The sequence below is a fragment of the Mesoplodon bidens genome, assembly GCF_964165515.1.
Source record: "Mesoplodon bidens genome assembly, chromosome: 19".
Classification (NCBI taxonomy): Eukaryota; Metazoa; Chordata; class Mammalia; order Artiodactyla; family Ziphiidae; genus Mesoplodon; species Mesoplodon bidens.
Window position 1 is genome coordinate 52,563,731 of NC_138179.1, and position 25,771 is coordinate 52,589,501.

The 25,771-nt window shown below is 52.9% G+C and overlaps 2 protein-coding genes across 2 annotated transcripts; both read right to left on the reverse strand.

The window, feature by feature from the left end:
* Nucleotides 1–950: 950 nt before the first annotated feature.
* On the reverse strand, nt 951–5,041 carry CSF3 (colony stimulating factor 3; the record flags this gene model as incomplete). The annotated part of the gene is made up of 6 exons (XM_081218667.1): nt 951–1,928; nt 2,269–2,415; nt 2,562–2,669; nt 3,079–3,233; nt 3,346–3,415; nt 5,033–5,041. 6 exons carry the CDS (start codon nt 5,039–5,041, stop codon nt 1,764–1,766), a joined length of 654 nt encoding a protein of 217 aa, XP_081074793.1. The 3' UTR covers nt 951–1,763.
* A 4,805-nt stretch (nt 5,042–9,846) lies between these two features.
* PSMD3 (proteasome 26S subunit, non-ATPase 3) lies at nt 9,847–24,111 on the reverse strand. The gene is made up of 12 exons (XM_081218358.1): nt 23,722–24,111; nt 20,938–21,128; nt 18,941–19,078; nt 17,574–17,710; nt 16,440–16,630; nt 16,162–16,265; nt 12,471–12,585; nt 12,247–12,366; nt 12,001–12,104; nt 11,565–11,720; nt 10,494–10,544; nt 9,847–10,308 (listed from the first exon to the last, which is right to left on the reverse strand). The coding sequence occupies exons 1-12, from the start codon at nt 23,939–23,941 to the stop codon at nt 10,231–10,233; spliced, it is 1,605 nt and encodes a 534-aa protein (XP_081074484.1). The 5' UTR covers nt 23,942–24,111; the 3' UTR covers nt 9,847–10,230.
* Between the last annotated feature and the right edge of the window lie 1,660 nt (nt 24,112–25,771).

Below are 25,771 nucleotides of genomic sequence, written 5' to 3' on the forward strand. Positions count from 1 at the left end.
GACGGATGAGGGGGGGACAAAGGCAGGAACTCTGTTTAACCCTCCTTTGCCTGCTTGTCTCCAAGCCCCGTTTCTTCAGGACCCACTGGAGAGGGGGGCCCCTGAGCCGTGCAGCTGGGGGTTCTAGCCCCACTCAGCATGACCCTCCTTCTGAGGAATCAGATGGGGAAGGGAAGTGGGAAGTGACTCAGGAGTTGAGGATGGGAAAGTCTTGGGAGGGGACCTGGGGACTGCTTGGCCGCCTGGATGTCCTTGGTCTGGTGGTGGCAGCCTGGAAGCATATGTGCGTCTTCAGCTGAGAGCACAGAGAGGTTTGTCTTGAACCTGTGCTGTGAAGCGGCCCCTCCGGTCTCCCCAGGTGTGAGCTCAGGCCTCTTCAGCCCGTGAGGCCCGAGACAGGTAGGAAGGCTGCGGGCTCCCCGCCAGATCAGAGGCAGCGCTTGACGAGGGACAGAAGTGCAGAGCCTGGAATGTGGGGTCCAAGCCAAGCTGTCACCTTGACCTCAGCTTCCTAATCTGTAAAAGGCCCTTCATAATTCTATCTTTGTGGGCAGCTGTGAGCATGGATGGGTGAAGGTTTGTGGAAGATGGTGAACTGCAGCCCTCACTTTGGGCCTGTGTCCACCTGTGTCTGGACTGTTGAGCCCCCCAGTCCCCCTCTCCCAACCCTACTCTCTCCTCTCCCGGTACGGGTGACCCATCTACCTTCCGTCCTCCCTGCTAGGCCGTGGCTCCACGAGGGCAGGGACCACGCCCGCCTTGTTCACTGCCGTGTCCTAGCACCCGGCCCAGTGTCTGCACCCAGTGGGTGCACCTCCTCTTCCCCTCCTTCGGGCCTCGCCCTCCATTCAACTCCCCGCCCGCGACCCCTGGCCAGGCACCAGCTGGACGCAAGAAGGAGGAAGGACATTTACTGGAGACAAACACTTTATTATCGTGAAGTTTGGCTACAATGAGAAAGTGGGGGCCGAGGGGGAAGGTGAACAGTCGAGCGTCCCTCTCACACCCCGTCACACGAGCCCCCTCATCTTTTCCCTTCCACATTCCCAGTCCCACCCAGCAAGGCAGAGACATGACTGCCCAGCCTGAAAAGGAGTCAGAATCCCGACCCTGACCCCGGCGGGGTGGGGCAGGCGCCACTAGCCTGATGGTGCCTATAGCGCATCCAGAAAAACAAGAGGCGTCGCTGATGGATGCCTGGGCTCCCCACACAAGGAGTCAAAACGTGCCCGAAAAAAATCTTAAAACGATTCCTCAGCAAATTCGTGGGACCCCAGGGTCAAGCGTCCTGGCTCCGGCTGCCTCTGATGGGCTTCGTGCCCGTAGCAAAGGGGACTCGAGGGAAACAGCCAAGTCAGGCCAGAGCCAGGGGTGCAAGGACCCAGTTGGGGAACACTGCTGTTTAAATATTAAACAGGGCTGTCTCATCTCCCACATGGGAGACTTCCCGATGATTCCAAAGGCCCCGAGGTAGGCACCCTCAGGGTAGGGATTCGCTGTGGCTCTCCGCAGAGCCCACCACGGAGCCAGGCAGGGAGCAGTCACAGGAAGTAATACTTGGTATTTACCAACTCCCTCCCAGTCCAGGGAACGGGAAGACGGGAGTTTTTCTCCCTGCTATAGGCGGGAGAATGAAACTTGGAGGTGGAGGGAAGGATCCAGGAGTCTGGGGCTCCTTTCTGTCTTCCCCATCTTTAAATATTAGGTTTAAATAAGCATAAATATTAAATAGAGATAAATACACTGGATGGGGGGGGCTTTGCTCAGGGCTCGGCCAGGTAGCGCAGGACACGGTACGCGAGCTCCAGGAAGCTCTGCAGCTTGGAAGCAACCAGGACCCCTCCTGCCCGGCGCTGGAAGGCCGAGGTGAAGGTCGGCATGGGGCCCTGGGTGGGCTGCACGGCAGGGGCCACCCCCAGGTCTTCCATCTGTGGGGGAAGATGAGGTCAGCAATCAGGCCCTGCTGAGTGTGTAAGTCAGCACAGGGAGGAAAGACGAAGGGCTGATGGGCTGTGGACGATCCAGGGTCCATGGTGGGGCCAGGACCGAACCCAGGTCTCTTTAAGGTCCAGTGACCCCGCCTCATGCCCTCAACTAGGGGGAATGGGGGAGGGTCCTGGGATGAGGTGGTAGCTTCCTACATCCAGCCCACCGAGAATGTTCCTGCCCCAGCCGTAGAGAACTCCGGGGTCCCCAGGCTGGCAGCACCACCTTTGGGGACCAGCTTGGTCCGGGGCCCTAACGCTTGCTGCTCCCAAAGAGACTCACCTGCAGCCAGATGTTGGTGGCAAAGTCGGTGACGTCCAGCTGCAGTATGTCCAAGGTGGGGGCCAACTCCGGGGAGATCCCCGCCAGGGCCTGCAGGAGGCCCTGGTAGAGGAAGAGGCCGCCATGCAGTTGGCTCAGGCAGCCTGTCTGGGAGATGGGATAGGAAAGTCAGGGGACGCTGCCTGGGCTGCTCCCCTCAGGGCCCCAGCATGGAGCCTGGAGGACTGGGGAGCCTTCCAGGTCATCCTTCCCTGCCCGTCCCCTCATCTCCCTTCTCCCTTCCGGACACTCACCAGCTGCAGGGCCTGGCTGGAGCAGCTACTCAGAGAAGCCTGGGGGATGCCCAGAGAGTGCCCAAGCAGCACCAGCTCTTCAGGGTGGCACAGCTTGTGGGTGGTGCACTGGGGATGGGAAGGATGCTGAGTGAGGGGGCTGGCAGAGCCGGGCGGCTCCTCCTTCCCCAGTGCCCCCATCTCTCCACATCCACATCTTCCCCTCCCTCCACGTCCCGCCAGGCTCCTCAGCCCCGTTCCTCCGTCCAAGCCCCCAGGCAGCCCCTCCCAGCACTGTCCCCTGGAGGTTCTTCCCCCAGTTTTGCACCAGCCGCCCAGGGCTCGGCCTCTCCTAATCTCCTCCCATTTCCCCTGAGTCTCTCCTCTCCCATCCCACATCCCTTCCCCACGGTTCCCCTTGCTTCCCTCTGCTTCTCTCTCTCCCCTCAGCTCTGCCCCGCGCACCTTCTTTCCTCCCTGCCCGACGCTGCAGTATCTCTGTCCCCTCCCTGTCCCTCCGCAGGCTGCCCTCACTCACCAGCCTCTCCTGCAGCTCAGCGCCATCAGCCTGGATTTTCCTCACTTGCTCTAAGCACTTAAGCAGGAAGCTCTGGGGCAGGGAGCTGGCAGGGCCGAGGGATGTGGCTTCTTGCACCGTCCAGAGTGCACTGTGCCAGAGCAGCAGCTGCAGGGCTGGGAGCAGACAGGGGCTCAGGAGACGTGCAGACCTCTCTGGGAGCCCAGGGACCCTGCCCTCTGCCACTCCGACCCCGCAGCTCTCCCCTCCTGGGGCCCGGACACTCACCCATCAGCTTCATGGGGCTCTGGGCAGCAGGTTCAGTCAGGGGTCTGGATGGGTCTGTAGGTTCTGGGTTCTGTCAGGGACCAGGTCCAGGGGCCTTTATACACAAGCCCATGGAGGCCTGGGAGGAAATTACCTGGTGCTGCGACTAACGCTTAGTAATAACTTCCCAAGATTTATGCAAATTTGGTGTCCAGGACAGTGCAGGGGGGTTGGGACAAAAAAAGTGTTTGCGAAAGTTTTGTGAAATTGTGGAATCTCTGATTCTTCTTTGACGTCTTGCCCCCCTCAAACTCCCTTCCTCCCCTCAGCCCCACCCAGGTCTGAATTGCCCCAGAGTGTTTGAACTGAACCGCTGAACAAAAGCTGAGCCAATGATAAAATGATAAAAGCCGGGGAGGCTGGAGTCTGGTTGACCCCAGGGAAGAGGCAAGCCTAGGCCTTGGGGCCCTCCCTCCCGCTCTCTCCTGGCACATCTCCTGGGTCAGCCCCATTTGCCACTCTCCCTTGGGATTCTCAAGCCACCTGGTCCCGAGGCCCCCAATTCTGAGAAGGAAGAAACTAGTTGCCCTATTTCTATCCCCCCCAGTTCCCAGAGGCTGCCTCTCTGAGTGCCCTCTTGAGGGGCCAGAGGCCTGAGATAGGAACATTGGGGTCTTGCCTCCTGTCCCCACCCCACATGTTGAGAGGCATCATCCTGGTTCCTGTCCCGAACTGATTAGCTGGGAACTCCCCAATCCCCCCCATGACTCATTCCTTTAAGCCCCCGGAATCCTGGCAGAGACCAGAGGAAACCGGATGTCTGTGCCGAATGAAGTAAGACCCACTGAGGCTCTCGGTTCAGGTTCACCTGACCTTGTCCTTCCTCCTCACCCCCGCCCGCACTACCCCTCCCCCCTAGTGTCGCAGCGCTTTGGAGTTGAGGGTCTGGGACAGGTGGCTTCCCTGGCCAGGTTCACGGCCAGCGGGCATGAGTGTGCTGCCCTGAGTGGAGAAGCGCTAGGGTGAGAAAGAAGAAACCACCCGGCTTCAAACCCGAGAACCACGTACTGTTAGCGCTGGAAGGGACTTCGGAGTCTGTTCCAACCCTGTGAACAGGGCCAGTGAGGGAAGAGGCTTGCCCAAGGTCAGGGGTAGCAGAGTCAGAGTTATAATCCCGACCTCTGCCTTGGGCCTGAGAGTTTTCCACAGGCCATGGGGGCCTGCCTGGGGAAGTCTGACCAACCGCACCCAAGACTGTCATGTTCTGTCCCAACAGAACGTTGTCCTACCCCAGGACGGGCCACAACAGTCTCTTCGGATGAGGAGTGGGTGTGTCTGACTGGGCCAGGCCATCTCTGGGGCGGGGGTGCCCCCTGGTGGCCACAGCTGGCAGGGCCTTCACCTGCTAATCAATTCCCATCCTGCCTCTGGTCCCTGGTCCTGCCGGACAGCCCTGGCCCCCAGCTCCACCTTAGGCCAGGCAACTGGCCACCATGCTCCTATTAAGCCCAGTTCTGCGCCCACCTCCATGGGAGGAGAGGGGTGGGTTTAACAGAACTGTGGGGGGATGGCAGAGGTTCTCACAAACATGCCTCCTCTCCTTCCCCCTAAGAACCTCCAGAGGACCCAGCCCGCCCCAGATGTTGTGCAGAGCATGCCCTGTACATTGGCAAATGCACTGCTTTCAATAAGCCTATGAGGAAGGTACCAGAACCATTTCCCCTTTTACAGAAGATGAATCTGAACTTGGAGAGGTTGGCTTGCCCAAAATTAGCAGAGCCAAGGTCTGCACTGTGCCAGAGTCTTAAACTCTTAACCATTGAAACTCTTTCATTCATTCATTATTTACATAAAAGTTATTTATTCATTTGGCTGCGTCGGGTCTTAGTTGTGGCACACGAAATCTTCCTTGTGGCACGCGGGGTATTTTGGTGTGGTGTGCGGGCTCTAGAGGGAGAGGGCTGAGTTGCCCCACAGCATGTAGGATCTTAGTTCCCTGACCAGGGATCAAACCCCCGTCCCCTGCATTGGAAGGCGGATCCTTAACCACTGGACCACCAGGGAAGTGCCCACCATTGAATCTCTTGACCAATGTTTGGCCCTCCTCAACCATAACCAGGCCAGCTCTAGACCCAAACTTTAATTTTCACTTACAGTCCAAGTGTGTCAGAGGTTTGGCTCAGAAAATGCTACTTCTAACAAGGGTGGCCAGAATGGTGAAAGGACTTGCGATTATGACTTGAAGAAAACAGGCCATTTTGTCTGGTCAAGAGGAGAGGTTGTTGTGTGGTCTCAAGGGCTAGAAGTGGCACAGGGAGTGGAAGCCCAGCTAGCCAGCTTTCAGCTCAAGGAGAGAGCTTTCTAACCGCCAGAGGTGCTGGAGGATGGGGTGGGCTACTTCCAGAGGAAGTGAACTGCCTGACCAGGGAGGTGTTCTGGCCTCCATTCCATAGAGAGAAAATCCGAACATTGGCTGGCAGTTACCGGACACCTCTTATATGCCAGGCACTTTCCATTACACTTTTGTCTTTCATCCTATCAACCACGTGTGGATTATTCCCATTATAGACAAGGGACAGCCTCAGAGAACCGAAAGGCCCAAGATCACAGAATGAGTCGGGGGCAGGGCAAGGATTTGTGATCAGCCTTCCCAAGCCCCCGTCCTTCCTATTACACTGTCTCCCTGTTCAGAGAGCTGTATGTACTTCTTGGATGATGGCTCAATCCAGACTTCAGCCCCACCCATGAGAGAATAAAGACCGGGCAGAGAGAAAGCCCGGTTACCAGTCCTGACACATGCGGGCTGAGCCAGACTGAAATGATCTGGCAAAGGTCCTGGCTCCAGAGACACCCCACCCCCCCAAGCTGTTATTCATCCTTCCAGCTTCCTAAAGTCTTTCCCAGTTATTTCTCAATGGCCAGAGCGGGTGAGCGGCTTCCACTCCGTTTGCATCTGGAACTGGGCTTGGAGTGGCCTTATAAAGGCTCCGGCGTAATGCCTTTGTTGCAGACTTGGCCTGTGGGCCAAGATAGGTACACCCTGAGTTAAGAATCGGTTTTACATGTTTTAAGTGGTTGGAAAAAAATCAGAAGATTTTTTTTCTTTGGCTGCATTGCGCAGCATGCGAGGTCTTAGTTCCCTGACCAGGGACCTCGCCCCCCTGCAGTGGAAGCACGGAGTCTTAACCACTGGACTGCCAGGGAAGCCCCAAAAGAACATTTTATCACAGGTAAAAATCATGAAAAGCCAGTGTTCATAAATAATTTGTTTACATTTTGTTTATGTAAGGCCCCTTTCAAGAAGGGCGGAAGTGCGTAGTTGTGACAGAGCATATGGCTCACAAGCCTAAAAAACGTACCATCTGGCCCTTTAAGAAAAGTTCGCAAACTAGTACACAGGACATATGTACAAGGGGACATACAGAGATGTCCTCTGCACTGTTGTTTATAACAGTAAACCAATGGCCACCAATAAATTAATAAACAAATAAATTGTGGCCCATTCATACCACATGTGCCTCTCCACCCTTCCACAATAGAAAATCCACGAGGAAAGCAGTTTGTTTTATTCAGTTGTATTCTTAGTCCCTAGAACAGTGCTGGGCATGGGTTTAAACATGATTACATCTCAAAACCCATACTGAGTGAAAGGAACTTACTTTCATGTGACACATCATTTACAAAGATTTAAAAACTCAAGACAATACTATATTTTGTAGTAAAAGTATATAAACATAAACTGGAAGGATACCCACTGAATTCATCAGAGTGGCTGCCTTTAGGGAGGGAGGGAGGAGGCCTGGGGAAGGAAAATGGGCTTTTAACTTATGTGTCATGTTTTATCTTGCATGAAAAAACTTGACACGATAACAAAAGGTTGATATTTATTAAAATTGGGTGGAAAGTACATGGGTGTTTCTTATGTTATTCTTTGTCCTTCTCTGTAGTTTTCTAATTAAAAAACAAACCTGGAAGGTAGAGAACACAGGGAACTCTCCAAGCATAAAGATGACACTGAACTTCTCCAGGAAAAGAAAGCTAAGCCAGTGGCGATGAATTACAAGAAACTTCCAGACCGTGAGCAGACAGAAAAATGGTCTATAGACTCAAGGTGGTTGAGAACCAGGAAATCATGACAAATGACCCCAACTCTGTGTAACAGGATGATAGACTCTCCAATCCATTACCAACCAGGAAAGGGTATGGGGCACTTTGGGCTGGGTGCTGACTTTAAGATGTGTCATTGGGAATAATAATAATTACAACTAATTATCACACACTCAAAAAGAAAGTCATTTTAGAGGTCAGGTAAAGTGGTCATGGGCCAGAAGGACAGCCATGTAGGGACAAAAACCAACCAACCAACAAACCAACCAACCAGATAACAGAGCCACAGACTGAGGCTGGGAGAAGGCTGCACAGCCTACAGAACATGACCTGAACTTGGTATCACGTAGGCCAGTGTTCACATCCCACCTAAGCCTGTCCTCACACCCCGGAAGGGGCACAGAGGGGTGCTCACCGTTAGTCCCCATCCTTCCTGGAAGGGAATTAAAGATCTCCTATTAGGGGCTTTCCTGGTGGTGCAGTGGTTGAGAATCTGCCTGCCAATGGAGGGGACATGGGTTCGAGTCCCGGTCTGGGAAGATCCCACATACCGTGGAGCAACTAGGCCCGTGAGCCACAACTAGTGAGCCTGCGCGTCTGGAGCCTGTGCTCCGCAACAAGAGAGGCCGCGATAGTGAGAGGCCTGCGCACCGCGATGAAGAGTGACCCCCGCTCGCCGCAACTAGAGAAAGCCCTCGCACAGAAACGAAGACCCAACACAGCCAAAAATAAATAAATAAAATTTAAAAAAAGATCTATTAGATTTTTGAATTGATCTGTAAAATGGGGAAAAGATTGAATCCTTTAAAAAAAATAATGGAAAGTTTGGATGCTGGAATAATAACATCTTCCACAAAGATCAAAGGGGGAGCTTGGGAAAAAACGTGCCGTTTCACAAAGCAGAGTTTCAAGAGTTTCACTAGGTACTTCCATGGTGGTGCAGTGGTTTAGAATCTGCCTGCTAATGCAGGGGACATGGGTTTGAGCCCTGGTCCGGGAAGGTCCCACATGCCGCGGAGCAGCTAAGCCCGTGCGCCACAACGACTGAGCCTGCGCTCTAGAGCCCGTGAGCCACAACTATTGAGCCCATGTGCCACAGCTACTGAAGCCCACGCACCTAGAGCCCGTGCTCCGCAACAAGAGAAGCCACCGCAACGAGAAGCCCGCGCACCACAACGAAGAGTAGCCCCGGCTCGCTGCAACTAGAGAAAGCTCGCGCCACAATGAAGACCCAATGCAGCCAAAAAAAAAAAAAAAAAAAAAAAAGTTTCACTACCTGGCAGCAGCTTAAAGGAAGTGGGAAAACCACATCAGGTGACCAAGGCTGCGGTGGGATCAGAAACCAAAGCAAGGCCAGTCTAGAACATGCCTTTGCTCAAGTTAGGGCTATCGGGGTATGAAAATCAGCAGCTGGTGATGCACACATGGTGTACCTTTCCTAACAAACAAGACGTTAACCAGCTCGGCGTGCCAGGTACTGGGCAAGGCCCTGGGGGGACAGAAGTGCCTCACGCGCTTTAAGAAGTTATCATCTAGTTGGGAGGATAAGGCTTTCACAGCGACAACCTCCTAAGAGAATCTGATCATCCAGTGAGTGGTTCAGACGCCAGGGAGTTGAATCACTGTGAGGCAGGATGCCTGGAAGATGTGTGGCAATCAGCAGAGCGAGAGCTGGCCAGGAGAGGGAATGCAGCTGAGGAGAGGCAGAGACCCACGCGGCATCGTTCTGATAGCAGAGCTCGCTCAGCAGGAACGAAGGGCGCGTGTACGGCGACGCCCCAGGTGCCAACCAGAGAGCATCAGTGACGCGAAGGACCCACTGTGGGGAGCGCCGCTGGCAGCGGCTGGGAGACTTACAGAGACCCTGGCAGGTGCATTTTCCCACCACGTGCAGCTGGAGGAGGTGGGCTGGGGGTCCACAGGGAGCCCCTCTCGCCTGACTCCCGCTCTGCTCTCAGGAAGGAGCCCAGCCCCCACTCCCTAAGGCCCACTGGGCAGAACCCTGCTCTCCACCCGCTGCAGCCTTGCTGGAGACCCTCCTCTCCCCTGCGAACCTCACCTGAGGGTCAGACTCGCACCTTGTGTTTGATCCATTGGAAGCCTAGATTCCCAGGTTTGGAGCCAGGAGGTCACTGAGTCTAATCATTTATTTGGCAGATATGGGAAAGGAGCCTGAGAAATTTGGAGAGCTGCCAGTTATTCGAGAGCCAGTTAGCTATGAAAGAGTAAACCCAGGCCCTCTGATCCCAGCCCAGAGTCTCTCCACCCAGCCCTCGGCCTCCTCTTCATCTACAGCTGCTTCGGGTCCTCGGGTCATGCCTGGGGTTAGCACTCCCAGGCCAGAAAAAGATCTGGGCCTGTTAACAGTTGCACATGTGAGAGTGAGATAAGAGTAATTAACTGATGCACAAAGAGTCCTGGAGAACTTTTTATTGTTTAAAAATCACAACTGAAGCTTCAAAAAACATACAACCTAACACGTCCCAATTCCAGTGCCCTCCTCCCTGGAGGAGAGCACAGGGCTAGTCCCTCCCATCCTGCTGCCCACACTGCTAGCCAGGACCCTGCCCTGGGGAGGCTGCCTGCTCGCCCTCCTGCCCACGTGTGCTACGTCACTGGCTGGGGAGGGGCCCTGGGATGAGGTGGGGCTGACTGGCTCCCTGCACGCCTCACCCCCTGCACATATGCAGTCTGTGTGCAGCGTGTGGGAAAAGGGGCCGGTTCCCTGGGCAGGGGACCCCCAACGGGGAAGGATAAAGAGCCAGTCCCCACTCACCCACCCCTCCCCAGCCCCCCAGCTCAAGGAAAGCTGTCATCATCGTCTTCCGCCATCTCCTTGGCAAACTCCAAATCCTGCTGCTCCCGCTCCCGCCGCTCCTGGGGAAAGAGGGGGCGAGGGCCGGGCTGCTGAGGCCAGGTCGGGCTCTCTCACTCCGTCTCCACCCAGGGCCAGAGACTGCCCAAGCTTCGGAGTTGCCCCAGCCCTTCCAGAAACCTCCCCTCTCCCCTTTCTATAGGGAAGTCTGATCTTTCAGTCTTACCCAAAGCACAGGGCAGCTTACCTCCGCAGACTCCAAGTCCTTGTTGTACGATTTGGGAGGAAACCTCATGGCCTGAAGCACAACAGAGAGAGGAACAAGGTGAAGAGGAGGCATCAATGTAACACCCGCTCGTCGTGCTCCCGCGTGCCAGGCGCCAGGGTATGCGTGGGACAGGTGATCACTCCCTAGCTCAGTCCAGTGGGGGAGCCAGGCATGGAGACTAATTCATTACTACAACACCACGGGATAAGTGCTGAAGATGGAGAATTAGGAGAAGCCAGAGGTATAAATGATCGACCCTCTTGATCGGGCCGGGAGAGGGACTGGCAGTGAGAAGGAAGAGGAAGAATGGACGGGCTGTGGGGTGGAGGAAAGGCGCTGCAGGCAGAGGATCCAGGGTGTGAGCGGGCCCGGCCTGAGTTCAGTGGGGCCAACTGGGGTGGAGGGGAGGGGTCGGCGGAGAGGTCCTGGGGGGGCAGGCCAGGGACGCAGGGGACCAGATCACAAAGGGCCTTTCCTGTCTAGCAGAGCACAGCGTTTGCCTGGTTTTAAGTGAAGCTATAGCCCTGGTTTCCTGGGGGAAGAGAGCAGGAAAAAAATCGGCAGCCCAACAGTACCAGCACTTAACCCAGCTCCTGACACAGGGCAAGAGCTTAAGAGCCTTTTGTGGAAGGAGATGGCAGCCCTACCTTTTACACAGTTCAGACTTCGCTAAGTGCCCCCAAGACAGTGATTTCATGTAATCCCGTCAACCCTGCGAAGCAGGCAGGGCAGGTAATACCTCATTATCAGCTTCACAGAAGGAGAAACAGGCTCAGAGAAGGTAAATGACTCAAACTTGGAACCAAATCCAGAACACTGCACTCTGAATCCCTGTCTGATCCTCCCTGGCAACCAGACCCCTGAAGAGCAAAGGGAAGGTGTTGTGGTCCCACAAGCAAAGTCCTTTGCCCCTTCTGGACCCCCAGTGATTTTACAGAGATCGTCTGGGAACTGCGCCCCAAACCAAGCCAGTCTTCCCTGAGGAACCCGTGGGCGTGGAGGGAGGCATGTTGCTGCCCAGCATCGCCTCTGCAGCCCAGGGCTCCGCACCTTGACAGACATGTTGTGAATATCCAGGCAGAAGGAGATGCGCTGGTGGAAGGCGAGCTGGGGCTCACGGGTGGAATAGATGTCAATCATCTCCTTGGACTGGACGTAGCCCTTCTCGTGGTTAATGCTGGCCTCAATGACGCCATCCCGGATGGCCTGCAGGCCCCAAACGGGAGGAAGAGTCACCAGAAAGTCCATCTTCCAAGTCCTAGAACATCTTGTCCCACCTCTTTGTCCTCCTGATCTCTCACACACTCACTTGCGTACACGCACCCTCTCTCTCTCTACGGCAACTTCCTGGCTTCACTGCAAGACGGGCACTCCCTGAAGACTAGGCCACTGCTTTAGCCATTCCCCTCCTTGGTCAACCTCCTCCCACCCCCATCCCTGAAATAAGGCAGCAAGGTGACAACCGCGGTCCCTGAGCCAGGCCCACCTTGGCAACAATGAACTCTGCATCCTCTGGGCTATCCAGCTGCAGCTTCTGGGCGATGTCCGCCAGGGAGATTCGGGAATAGGAGAGGCTGATCATGCGCACACCTGGGAGAGGAAGGTGCGGTGGGGAAGATGGGGTGGGCACAGACCCTTCACCCGCCCGGGCGCCCACAGGGTTGTCCCTGCCCCCGGAGAAGCCCAGTCCGGGTCCTGCTCTGCCAGGGGCCCCTCAGACCCTGCTCCACACCTGTCTTGATGACGTTGTGTCGTAGTCGGATGATGAGGGTGTAGGTCCCATCTGCCTGAAACTTCTCCCCAAACTGATCCAGGACCTGGTTGAACTTGGCCAGGTTTCCCGTCCTGACAGCTGCAGTGGGGAGAGGAGTGGATCAGACGCTGCACAGGGTGCACACAAAAAAGGGGCCACAGTGCCAGGGGTCCAGCAAGCTCTGGGAGGGGACCAGCCCTTACCCTGGGTCAGAAGGAAGTAAGGCATGAGTGAGCGCTTGAGGGACGGTTGACGGAACTGCAGCCGGTCCGGGATCTCCCCCAGCAGCAGCTCCACCACGATCAGAAGCTTGTGCACCTGGCAGAGTGTGACACAGGAACACAGTGGGCAGGGAGCCCCGCCGGGTGGGAGAAGAGAACGAAATGGGGCTTCAACTCAGCCAGACACACAGGGAAAGAGGGAACGTGGCACTGGGACCAGGCCCACAGGGAGAGGGAAAAAATCCTGAAGCTGTGCTGGGCATGGAATTGAAGCTCTGCCTTGGGAGACAGGCCTTGTGAGCTTCTGACCCTTTGGCCACACCAGGCCCTCAGCTGCATTTCATCTGGCCAATCGGTGCACAGCGCCCTGAAACGGCAAAGTTCTAAAGGACAGGCAGATGGGTAGGTTCTATGGCTCAGAAATGGTGAGGAAGTGGGGCCGAGAGGCCCAGGCAGTGGAATGTGAGTCACAGCCGAAGATGCTGGTGGGGAGGTGAACTACGTGTAAAATTAGTTATCTGGGTAGAGCCAGAAGCTCAGGGAAGGGCCTGCAGAACCTCAGCGAGCGAGCCGGCTGGCTGGAAAATGGGGCCCCTCCTCCTCCAAATACCACTGTGGGTACTTCTGAACGGCGCCTCCCGTGGATGCAGCACCGTGCAAGGACGACTACGGTGGAGGGATGATGCCCAGCAGTTACGGAGCCTCCCACCAGGCAGGAGGGACAGGAGCACAGACAGCTAAACCACGTGACAGCAAGTGTCACGATGGAGGCAAGGGGTTAAAACAGGTGGTGGCTGATGGTGCCCACCCCTGGGCAAGGACCCTAAGCTCCTCCACACACACCCACGAGGCTGCCCTGTCCCTTGGCTCTTGGCGTACCCCACGAGTGAGGGCAAAGCCATGCCGACGGCAGAAGTTAACACATGCCTTAAAGATTCTGATGAAGCAGAAAAGGAGGGAGGACGTTTCAGCCCAGGGAACAGGTTGGAGAAGAGGCCGGCATCCTGGAGGGGGTGTGTGTGGGGCCACCTGGAGAGATGAGCGGGGCCCGTCCGGGGACATGCGGTTTTGAATGCCAGGCTGAGTTCTGAGTTTGGAGACAGAACTAGCTAGCCTGTACTTGCCAGCTAGGAAACGCCGAGCAACTGAGTCTTTGGTTTCCACCTCCCTAAAATGGGCATAACAACAACAATACCTGGCTTGCCTACTTCACAAGACTTAGAATACTCTACTGGGCAGGCAATGGGGAGAAATGCGAGCTTCCTGGGCCAGGCAGACGGGCCCGGAGCTCCGCTTAGTTAGGCAGCTGTGCGGAAGCTGGGCTGGTGGAGGGGAGGATGGCCACCAGCAGGGTCAGTGGCTTGAACAAGGGCACTGGTAACATCAGAGAGATCAATACAAAAGCCATGGAGGCAAATCAACAGACGACTCAGCGATGGTGGGGGGCGGGGTGCGGGGGGAGGAGTCCAAGATGGCCCGGAGGCTCCTATCTGGATCAGGAGGGCAGGAGCAAGGACTGGGGAGGGGTGCCCAGAAGGGCCTGTCTGGACAAGCTGAGGCTGAGGAGTCAGGCAGTCTCTACACAGAGATGCGTGGTGGGAAGTCGGATTTGCAGGTCTGGCTTCATGAAAGGGGTCAGAACTTGTATTGTGGGCTGAACTGTGAACCCCCAAATTCATATGCTGAAGCCCTAACCCCCTAGTACCTCAGAATGTGACTGGATTTGGAGATAGAGCCGTTGAAGAGGTAATTAAGGTAAAATGAGGTCATATGAGTGGGCCCTAATTCGATATGACTGGGGTTCTTATAAGAAGGATTAGGATTCAGACGTGCACAGAGGGGAGACCATTTGAAGACGTCAGAAGATGGCCAACTACAAGCAAAAGAGAAGCCCTCGAGGGCTTCCCTGGTGGTGCAGTGGTTGAGAGTCCGCCTGCCGATGCAGGGGACACGGGTTCGTGCCCTGGTCTGGGAAGATCCCACATGCCGCGGAGCGGCTGGGCCTGTGAGCCATGGTCGCTGAGCCTGTGCGTCCGGTGCCTGTGTTACGCAGCGGGACAGGTCACAGCAGTGAGAGGCCCGTGTACCGCAAAAAAAAAAAAAAAGAAGCCCTCGAAAGAACCCGGCCATGCTGACATCCTGATCTTGGACTTCTTGCCTCCAAACCTGTGATGAAATAAATTTCTATTGTTTAAGCCACCCAGTCTTGTAATAGCAACCCGAGCAGATTAAGACAGTTCGTAATGGACTTTGGTGAAGCATCATGGAGGTCACAGCTGAGCCATGAAGGCAAATGAGATCACCCAAGGCGAGAATGTGGATTTTCCACGGATGGATACACTGTCAACATGCTCCGTTTTGGACTCCAAGTTAAATTCGATGTCTCTCTTTATGCTTTCTCACTCTCCCTGTTTCTACTTAACGCTGGCTCCTCCACGTGGGCCCTCGATCCCATTCCTCCCACCTTGTTCAAGGCCTTGGCCCACCGCCCATTTGCTGAAGTCTCTCTGGGTGGCAAGTTCCCCAACTCTGCCCCTTACCCTCTCAGGCAACCCTCCCACCTCCTTCCTGGCTCCCTGGCCAACAGTCTACAGGCCAAAGACCGCACTCCAGCGCCCTCTGATCCTTCTTCCGGCGACCTGGCTCCACCACAGAAAACTGTGAAACCTTATCCATCCATAGCAAAATCTGGTCTGGAAACACTGCTTTACCCCACGAGACCTCTCCCTGGTGCACGACGCAGCCTTTATGTCAATTACCTGTATTTTTAGTGAATTTTCGAAGAAGCCTTAGTGTGTGTCCTACGTTGTAAAAGCAATCTCACATTGTGCAGTGTACCCCATGTGTCGGAAAAGCCATTCCTTTCTATGAAAATTCTACCCATCTTTCAAAACCCAGATCAAATTTAACTATTTAAGATTACTGTTTGACCACAACTGAATCTGCCGTTCTCTGAACTTCTGAACTGAAACAAAAGCAACCTCCCACCACACTGAGCTAGTCACTGCCCGTGCTCACCCTGCTCTCTTTCAAGGGCACTAGGAGGTGGACGTGTTAACGTGAGAGCAGAGGTTTGTAGCTGGGAAAGCTGGGTCCTAATCCTGGCTACCAGGCTCTGTGCCTTTGCACAGGCCCTCAGCCTTCTGAGCCAATGCTCCTGCTCTCTCTCCAAGGGCGAGCACCACCTCTTCTTCTTCTCTTCTATCCCTCATAGTGCCCAGCGTCAAGGTCAGCACTCCAAAAACTACCTGGTGACTGACGGCTTTGCCACGGCCAAGGTTTACCTCCACCTGAGTCAGCCAGCCTTAGGGAGAGCTCTGGGTTCCCTGGCCACAGACAACACTGCTCCCGAAGGGGCATGTGAGGGACCAGGTAAGAGCCTGGGGTTTATCAACACAATCCAGGCCCTCACCTGGAATGACTATAGGGGGGTTCTGGGGAATCAGGAATATTGTAAACCTACGTACCAGGGAGAATACTGGGAACATAAACTGCCAGAGGTGCTGGTAGTGTCTGCCTAACGTGCCCTGAACAGTGTCACGTGCAAACAGACATGCGATGCCACCTTTAGGGTAAGAAGATTAAGGACCTCCTGGGCTCCTCAGATAGGGAAACGGCACTAACATGGTATCAGACAAGTAAGGGGGTCAACAGGGTGAGAACTGCTGCTCACCGTCTGTTTGAAGCCGACAGCTGTGTGCTGAGGGGCCTTGCGAAGGGCATTGGTCATTGTCCTCCGGGCCTCTGAGTACTCCAGCTGGATGGCTTTGATGCGCCCTGGGTGTGGAGAAGAAGAGAACTGATCAAGAGGATGGTGTGATCCAAACTCCGGCCCCCCGCAAACCAGAGTGCCAAATGGGCACTCTTATGCACCAAGGGCACCACTTTCTTAGCAAATTTGCACCGACTGAGCCCGAGACACCTTCCGGCTGGGGGGCGGGCCCTGCTCACCTGTATAGTAGAGGTACCTTGCCCACTCATTGTTGTTGGCCTGCTCGGGGAACACAGACTTGGACACCAGCTTCTCGGCCTGGTCGTACAAGCTGTAGTGCAGGTAGTTCCGCAGCAGGAGGTTCAGCAGTGTGGCCTGCCCGTCCGCGTCATGCCGCAGGGTGGCGGTCCGGAGCCGAGCGTGCAAGAAGCTTCCAGAAGGAAAGAAACGGGAGGTCAAAGCCTTCACATGACAACTCTTCAAGCTGCCTCTGACCGCTCCATTCTCTCTCAATTCCTAAAAAAGTGATTCAAACTGCTTTTCTGGTTATTCACTGAATACTCAACAAATGAAGCACTAGTCCAGGTGCACAAAAGGACAGAACTCTGCTCAGGGGACCTGCATTCTAGTGGGGGGAGACAGACAGCCATCACGATGAGTAAGCGTACCGTGACAGCCATCACGATGAATAAGCGTACCATGCAGCTCAACGGTAGGTGGTGGGGTGACGTCGAAATCAGGGTAAGTGCGACGGGAACCGCAGGAGGAGAGGAGGATGGGGTTGCACCTTTAAATAGCCCAGTCAGCGTAGGACTCACTGAGAAGGTAACAGCTAAGCAGAGGCTTGAAGGAGGCAGGGAGGAGAGCGTTCTCGGCCGAGGGAAGAGTGCGCTGGCGTGCCCGCGATGGAGCGAGGCGGCCAGCGTCGGGGGAGCAGTGGAAATAAAGTCAAGGAGGCAGGAACGGGGGCCAGACCCCGTGGGGCCTTATAAGCTTACATCGTGAGGGCTTTGGCTTTTCCCTGAGGGAAACGGGGAGCCACTGCAGGTTTCAAGCAGAGGAGTGAAAGGTTTTCCAGCCTGAACCTGCTTGTACCTCTGACCCACTAACGAGTCCTCCCCTGACGTGTGGTGAAGGGAAGAGCCTGGGAGACAGGACTTAACAAGCCACTGGTCGTCTCCGTTTCCTCATCTAGTCTCAGCCTCGCTCTCAAACCCTCGCACAGCTCAGGGCGTGTTAACTATTACCCCCACTTCCTGCTGGGCACGTTACATCTCCCAGCCCACGGCCCCCTGCAAGTCCACAGCTCTGTGGTAGCACCTGACCATGTCTCTGACCCCACGGGCCACAGGCCAGCCCGCCGGCCACAGTACCTGCGCACCACATCCAGCTTGTCCAGGAACTCATAGACCCGGGCATGGTAATAGTAACACTTTGCGGCCACAAGGTCCAGGGCCCGGCGGTTCTGAGTGCTGATCTTCTGCATTAGGTCATCAGAGATCTTCTGTGCCTGGGGAGGCAGCCAAAAGAGAATCAAGCGTCAGTGTTTCACAAAGTTAAACACGGAGCCAGCAATTCCCCTCCTAGGCATACATCCAAGAGAACTGGAAACATACGTTCACATAAAAGCTTGCACACGAACATTCATATCAGCATTATTCACAATAACCAAAACGTGGAAACAACCCAAGTGCCCATCACCCAATGAATGGATAAACAAAATGTGGTATATCTATATGATGGAATTTTACTCAGCCACAAAAAGAACAGAGTACAGATATATGCCACAACATGGACAAACTTAGAAAACATCATGCTACAGAAAAAAGCCAGACACAAAAGGCACATATTATATAATTCCATTTAGATAAAATGCCCAGAATAGGAAAATCCACGGGACACAAAATATTAATAGATGACTGGGCTGCGGTGAGGGAAGAACAGGGAGTGACTACAGATAGGTACGGCGCGTTTTGGTGGGGGCAGTGATTAAACTGGTCTGGAATTCGATAGTGAGGGCGGTTGCACAACCTTGTGAATATACCAAAAACCACTGAGTTGTACACTTTCAAGGGAGGGAATTATTTCTAAAAACCAACCAAACAAAAGCCAACCAGTGGTACAGCAAGGAAAAAACAAAACAGAGGACTGAGGAGACCCGTCATTTTTTGGGCGTGCTCTTGGGACAGTAGCTAAGCCTGACAAAGGAGCTGGCCCCGGTTGGAAGGCGTGGTGGAAGAGTGGTATCCAAAATGGAGTCTTCCAGTTTCATAATAATAGCTACCATTTATTAAAATGTTGTGAATGCTTACACGTGCAGATCATTGTGCTAAGTACTTTTAAAAGATATTATTTTATTTAATACAAACAATAATCTTTTAAGGTGGGCAGTGTGTCTCATTTTACACACAGCTAGGAGAAATTAATTTGCCTAAGGTACAAATGGGATTTGAACCCAGGTATTTCCGTCTCCAGATCTACTCTTCTCAAAAGCATCCACCATACTGGGATCGCGCCACAGACGGGTACAGAGTGACCACTGCCAGCCCTTTCCCAGAGCCTGAGCAGGAGCTGAGGGGTCTTCCCCGGATGCGGGGCGGGGTGCATTCCCACACGGGGGAAGAGCCTGGGGGACAGTTAATAACCCAGCGATTGTCTATTTCTTCACTAGAGGCACTCTCCCCCACTAAGCCCACACCCCGCCTGGGGCGCGTCAGTCACTCGCACCGGCCCTGGCTACCTCTTTGTAGCTCTTGCTGTTCATCAGGAAGATGACCACGAGGAGCTGGAGGTAGGCTTCCACTTCGGGCAGGAGGGGAGCCGACGCAGCTTTTCCTGTTCGGGGACGGAACTGCAAATCGGCTTCTGTGTCCATGGGCTGGAGAGGACATGAGTTACCGTGGAAGAGCTCAGTCAGATCAGTCAACCAAGAATTTATTAAGCACTTACTATGTATTTCAACAAATATTTAATAAGTGTCTACTACACGCCAAGATTTTTCTAGGTGCTGGGGATACAGAAATAAAGATGACAGTCTCTTTCTGAAGGCAGTCAAGGAGGCTGGCAATACAATAAATTCAGAAAAGGGTTACAGGAGTGTAACATCCTTACAGAGTATAATGTGGACCGAAAGGATGACGTAAGGACCCCTCAGAGAGCCTATAGTCTAAGTCGAGATTAAACCACCATACCTGGAACCACTGCGAATTCTATCAGGCAGGGTTAATAAAGGGATACAATTCTAGAGATGAGATCAAGAATAATGAGACAGGGTGTTCCCTGGTGGTCTAGTGGTTGGGATTCTGGGCTTTCACTGCCGTGGCCTGGGTTCAGTCCCCGGTTGGGGAACTGAGTCCTGCAAGTCGTGCGGCGTGGCCAAAATTAAAAAAAAAAAAAAAAAAGAATAATGAAACAAACAAAAAAAATTTTTTTTTGGTGGGAACAAAGGAATTTTGGGGGAAACTGACATATACATAGTACTTACCTTCAGATCTAGTCACCAAAACTGGAATAATGTGTAATAGATCAAAAGACGATCATGGTGGGTTACTTTAGAGATGTAAAGGTTAAAAAACATTCCAGGTGGGGTTGGGAGAGGGTGCTTTTCCTTTTTCCCAGACAGTAAAGTCTTCACTGTCCACCTCAAGGATTCTTTGAGTTTTTACATCTATGAAACAGACTGTAAGCATCCAGGATTTTAGGGAGATAAAGGTGGCTGAAGGGCCAGTGAGGTTGGAGAGGGGGCAGGACCCAAACTGTATCATGGATGATAAGGGGAGTTTTACAGCCAGAAAGGAAAAGGAGACGTTCCTCCTGGCACGGAGACCGCAACCACCAGCAAACTAACTTCATCAACATGCGCTCTGTGCCGCACCCTGTTCTAAGAGCTTTCCCCCTCCTCCTCGCCCCCCCAAATCTGTTCATCACATTTACCAAGAGAAGAAAATGAGGCCCAAGGAGGTTAGGTCATTTGCCCAAGTCCCACAGATACCAAATGGTAGCGTTTGGATTCAAATTCAACACCCCCTCCAAAATCTGTGCTCTCAACCACTGTTCTTTTGTTCCTTTTTTTCTTGCTTTTTTTTTTTTTGGCCGGACCACGCGGCACGTGGGATCTGTGGGATCTTAGTGCCCCAATCAGGGATGGAAGCGAGGAATCTTAACCACTGGACCCGCCAGGGAAGTCCCTTAACCACTGTTCTATACATCCATCATGGTGAAGCTTTGGAGGCAAAAAGGCGGTGGAATAGGCCCCCTGTTGGGGGTGCTGGGAAATGAGTGTGGCTGGAAGGGTCCTGATTCCTGGCTCTTCTTCCTGACTCAGAAGAATGACTCTAGGCTTCCCTGGTGGTGCAGTGGTTGAGAGTCCGCCTGCTGATGCAGGGGACGCGGGTTCGTGCCCCGGTCCGGGAAGATCCCACATGCCATGGAGCGGCTGGGCCCGTGAACCATGGCCGCTGAGCTTGCGCGTCCGGAGCCTGTGCTCCGCAACGGGAGAGACCACAGCAGTGAGAGGCCTGCGTACCGCAAAAAAAAAAAAAAAAAAGAATGACTCTACAGGGCAGAAGGACGGTCGCCTTGTTAGAGGGCAAATGAGTATCAAGAGGGGCTGTCTTGCTTCATGACTCTGCTATGGCAGGTAACAAGACAGGTCTCCAGGATGGGAAACAGTTACACAGGGTGGAATGTGTGTGTCAAGCCAAGCCTGCACCCTTCACGCTGGCCTGACTCACTTACCTCTTCCAGGAAGGGTAGCAAGAAGTCTCGAGTGGCATTGTTGGAGGTGAAAAAGCCATGCACAGCCTTGTACAGAACGTAGTGGTTGAGGCGGCGTGATGTGGAAGGCAGCATCCGCAGGGCCCGCAGCACGAACCGAGGCTCCTTGCCTGAGACTGCCTTCTCCAGCTGTTTCACGTGCTCCTTGATGTCTGTGGAGGACGAGGGGAGAAAAATGTTAATTCCAACTCCTACTCCCCCCACCCCCCGGCCACTCCAGCCCAGCAGTCCTAGGGAGCCTCTTACAAATGGCAGGATGTGGCCAATCACCGCTTTTGCCCTAAGAGCAATAGTTATGGATGCCATACATTGATTTTAAGACATAACCAAGAGACAAAGAAAAATAAAGCCGGGGTAGGGCAAGGAGTAGAGGGTGACAGAAAAAAGAAAAAAACAATGAAAACCAAAAACACATGGAGATTTAGCATATCTTCAAATAGGAAGAGACGTCTCAAATCCTTCTGAGAACCGTAAACAGAAGAAAAATTATCTGCAACACATGTGACCAGAGATTCATATTCCTTTTCTACAAGGAGCTTGTATAAAGGATTACAATAAATAAACATGGGGCTTCCCTGGTGGCGCGGTGGTTGGGAGTCCGCCTGCCGATGCAGGGGACACGGGTTTGTGCCCTGGTCTGGAAAGATCCCACATGCCGCAGAGCGGCTGGACCCATGAGCCATGGCCGCTGAGCCTGCGCATCCGGAGCCTGTGCTCCGCAACAGAAGAGGTCACGGTAGTGAGAGGCCCGCTTACAGCAAAAAAAAATAAAAATAAAATAAATAAATAAATAAATAAAAATGAACATGAACGGACAATACAAAAAGAGGAACGACAAATAACAGACGTGAAAAGTATATTTCACTAGTATTCAAATAACCGCAAGGGAAAACATTTTTCAATTACCATTCTAGTGGTATTTAAAAATGATAACATAGAGTACAGGGGTGAGCAAGACACTCTGCTCGTATAATGTATATCAGTTCAGTTTTTCTGGACAGTATCTACCAAAAACCTTAAAAACAAACGTAAATACCCTTTCAATTCAGGGATATCTAATGAAGAAATAATTATAGAGGTAGATCAAAAACTTGGAAACAGAGATGACGGCTGCAAAGCTATTTGTAACAGAGAAAAATAGAAACAACTTAAATATCCAGAAATAAGGGAATGCAATCAATTGGTAGTTTCTCAGTTACCTTTGTATTTTTAGCATCGGGTGCCGGGGTCACATTAACGATATAATAGTAATAACAGCTAATATTTATGGAGGATTTTACTATGTTTTCATCATGTATTAGGCACAGTTGTAAACATTTTAATCTTCACAACAACCCAATTAAGTAGGTACTATTACTTTCATTTATAGAGATAAGGAAACTAATCCCAGAGCGTACATTCTTAGCCATTATATCAGTTATTCAATAAATGTCTCTGGAATACATTGAATGCTTTATGGACATGTTACATGAAAACACACAAAATCATCTGTATTTAGTTATGCCTTGTTCCAAACTGTATACATAAACTTGATCTCAATTATGGGAGAGTAGCTCAAAAATTCCGAGGAAATAATGTTAACCACGGTTGGTTTTTTTTTTCCCCCTGCTACTTTAGACCTCTCATATTAAAACGTTTATAAGAAACATATGTATATACCCAGTAGGTAATGCTGAATGGCACCTTTGCCACTGGTTGACTATCGTTATTTTATGTAAAAGGATCTTTATTAGATACTGAGCCTGCTATCCAACTTCAGAGTAGAAGCTGAGGCAGTCAACACTATTACAGCCTCAAAGCACCACCCAGGAGCCTAACTTTGCTTATTTCAATGTTTCCGAGCTAGTTTCTCGTGCAGTTAAGTAGAGAGAAAACCCGATAAACAGTCCGGTCCTACGTGATCCAGAACCAGAAAAGAGCACCAGGGTCACAGTGGGAAGCTCTCACTCTACCCACTCCAAATGTGGACAGGATGCTCTAAGCAGGAAAAGTGAAATATGAACTTGGAGGAACAAGAGGATGATGGGAAACAGGGAACAGGCACCTAGGAGAAAAGAAATGGGAGTGGTATATAGTTTACGTGGAAGGTGAACATGAGGAACTCAAACAAACATCCGACACCTAAAAAGGTGAAGTGTGTAATGTGTTTAAACTCTTTAGAAACAGAGTAGGAGTAAGGGCTTGCAGGGAAAGAAAAAGAGCAATGGGATCGTTTGGGCACCTCAAGTACAGCAACAAGGAAGCAAGATACTAGGGAGAAAGGGCTCTTTGAGGGGAGTTTGCTAAAGGTAGTTAAGACAACAGAAACCATTCTTAAAATGCAGGGGCCAGTATTTGGCGTCATTCTGACCCCTTTCAAACATAAATACAGACACTGGTTTTTAGAGAGATCAATCGTGCACTGGGGTCACTAGAATCAGTCCGGTGGGATGTAAATAGAGTAATAAGGTGAAAGGAGAGAACTCAGAAGAGAAAGTCTATGGGCCCAGTGAGACCTGCTTCTAGATGCAATCCCCGGTGCGGGGTGGGGGGTGCGAAGGGAGGAGGCCTGAGCCTAGAGAGAATGTTCAGTTATCCGGGCTGGGGTCGGGAGTGTCACGGTAGTGGGGGCAGGCATTTGGGGGTGATCCCAAGGAACCCTCAAGTCAAGGTGGTGGAGGCTGCGCTGGGATCCCAAGGAGAGGGTGGATCACCACGGCGCTGTCACCCGTGATAATGGCACGTCCCCGGCCCGGGCTGTCTTACCCTCCAAGGTGACGGTGTCCAGCTCTCGTTGGGAGTGCTCAGCCGCCGCAGCCGCCGCCTTGCCATCGGTTTCGCCAGTTGATCCGCCACCCGCCGCCGCCTCCTCTTTCATCTCCACATCCTGGGGCGCCGGGGGCGGCGGGGGTTCTTGTTCCCCTCCGCCGGGCGGCGGCTTCGCCTTGTCCGCGCCGCGGCGCCGCGCCGAGCCCTCCTGCTTCATGGCGCCCGGGGTCGCGGCCTAGTCCGGGGACCGAGGCCGGGGCCTCGCGTGAACCCTCGCACCGGAGACCAGGAACCGAGCCGGGCCTGCACACCAGCGCGGACTCGCGTCGGGCCGCACGATGACGGAGCACCTGCAAACCCCTTCCCGGCGCTGGGCCTTCTGGGAAACGCCAGGCCGGGCTGGCCGATGGCCGAGTCATCAAAGGGGAAAAAAAGTCAACCGCCGAGGTGCAGGATGGAGGCGGATCTTCGCAGAAAGAGCGGGGAGGAGCCTTTATGAGTTTGCGGGGCTTGCTTTGGAGGGCTCCAGTGTGTTGATTTTTTTTCTTGCGCCTCTCGGGTGCATTTCCGTATATGTCCACAAGAGGTCACCTCAGGCTCCAACTGGGTTACCGCGGACTCTAAGAGCACCCCACCCCGCGTGGAGTGGGTAGGGCCTATCGGAACGCAGGGCGTGATGACGCCACGAGTTGCTGGGCGGGTTTCGTGCCTAAACTCGCTCAATTTGCGCCCGGCAAGGGGTCACTTTTGATATCCACGAGGCTGGTCTTCAACCGCCGCCCAAAGGGATGTGGAGCTAGGTTGTTGGGCTTAAAATAAAACCAAACTGAAGACAAGGAGGAACCCTATGGGATTCAGACTTCCTTGTCCGAGTTTAGCTCGTGCTGAAAATAAGGCATAAAATCTCTGCAGCCTGGGAGTGCGGATGGGGGCAGAGTGCATTTGTGTGTGATTACTTAAGTTTAATAAAATTTAGGGGTCCACTCTGTGAGGCCCAGGGCTAGCACATTCAGGGGGAGGGGTGGTAAAAAAAAAACAGCGCCAGAATGTAGTCTGCTGGAAGCTTTGCTCTGGGCTGCTGTGTATTGTGAGGCCGGAGGAAAGAGAGAGGCTTCAGGGGGTACGTTGAGGCGCCTCTATGCATCCAGACAGACACTGTAGTGAAATGGGGGAACAGAATAATAGTACACCTAAGGAGCACCTAAGAATCCTCCAAGGGAAGGAAATTGGACCTGAAACCCTGTCCACTTATTTTTCATAGGAATCCTCCAGCGATTCTGCAGGAGGAGGATACAGGTTCCAATTTCTTAAGACACAAAACAAAAACTCCCTTCCTATCTTGGAACTTTTATCTCTTCCATAAATGGAAGTTTTAAGTTTTAGACCAGGTCAGACCCTGCAAGACAACCTAGCCCTGTTGTAAGGTCCTAGAGGGCAGAGAATATGTTTCGGCTATATTCTCCTTTATAGTTATACAGAGAGAGGGTATTCTTTGTATTCCTCCTTTTACACTATTGCAGCGAATAGCTCCTTGCACTAAACAGCCACTTGCTCAATGGAAAAGTGTATGCTCCAGTTTTAGGGAAAAATGCCTGACCAATTCCTCCCTAACTGTCCCCCTGCCCCCTAGGACTGGGAGAAGGATAACAGGACTTTTGAATCATCACTGGAATAAACTCATGAAAATCTCTTCTTTGTAACACCATATCTATAACTGAAGGTGGGCATGAGAATGGTAAAGGAAGAAAACTGACAGGTTTTGTTGTTCATCTTTATGAGGTTACCCTTCTGGATAGTTAGGGTGTTAGCTCACTTCATTGTTAAGTTTACATCACAAGGGAAAAACAATCAAGTCAGCAGATAACTACCCAGTATGTCCTTGAGCAATATAGCGAGGCCTTGGAAGATGCCCCAGAATGGGCGAGGATGGCTTAATGCAAAGCTTTTGTCAATGGGTCATGAATTCTTGGTGAGTGAGGGAAGTAGCCTGGGTAGGGGGTGGCTAAGAAGGGGGAGAGTCTGACTCCTGGGGCCAAAAACCTTGCAG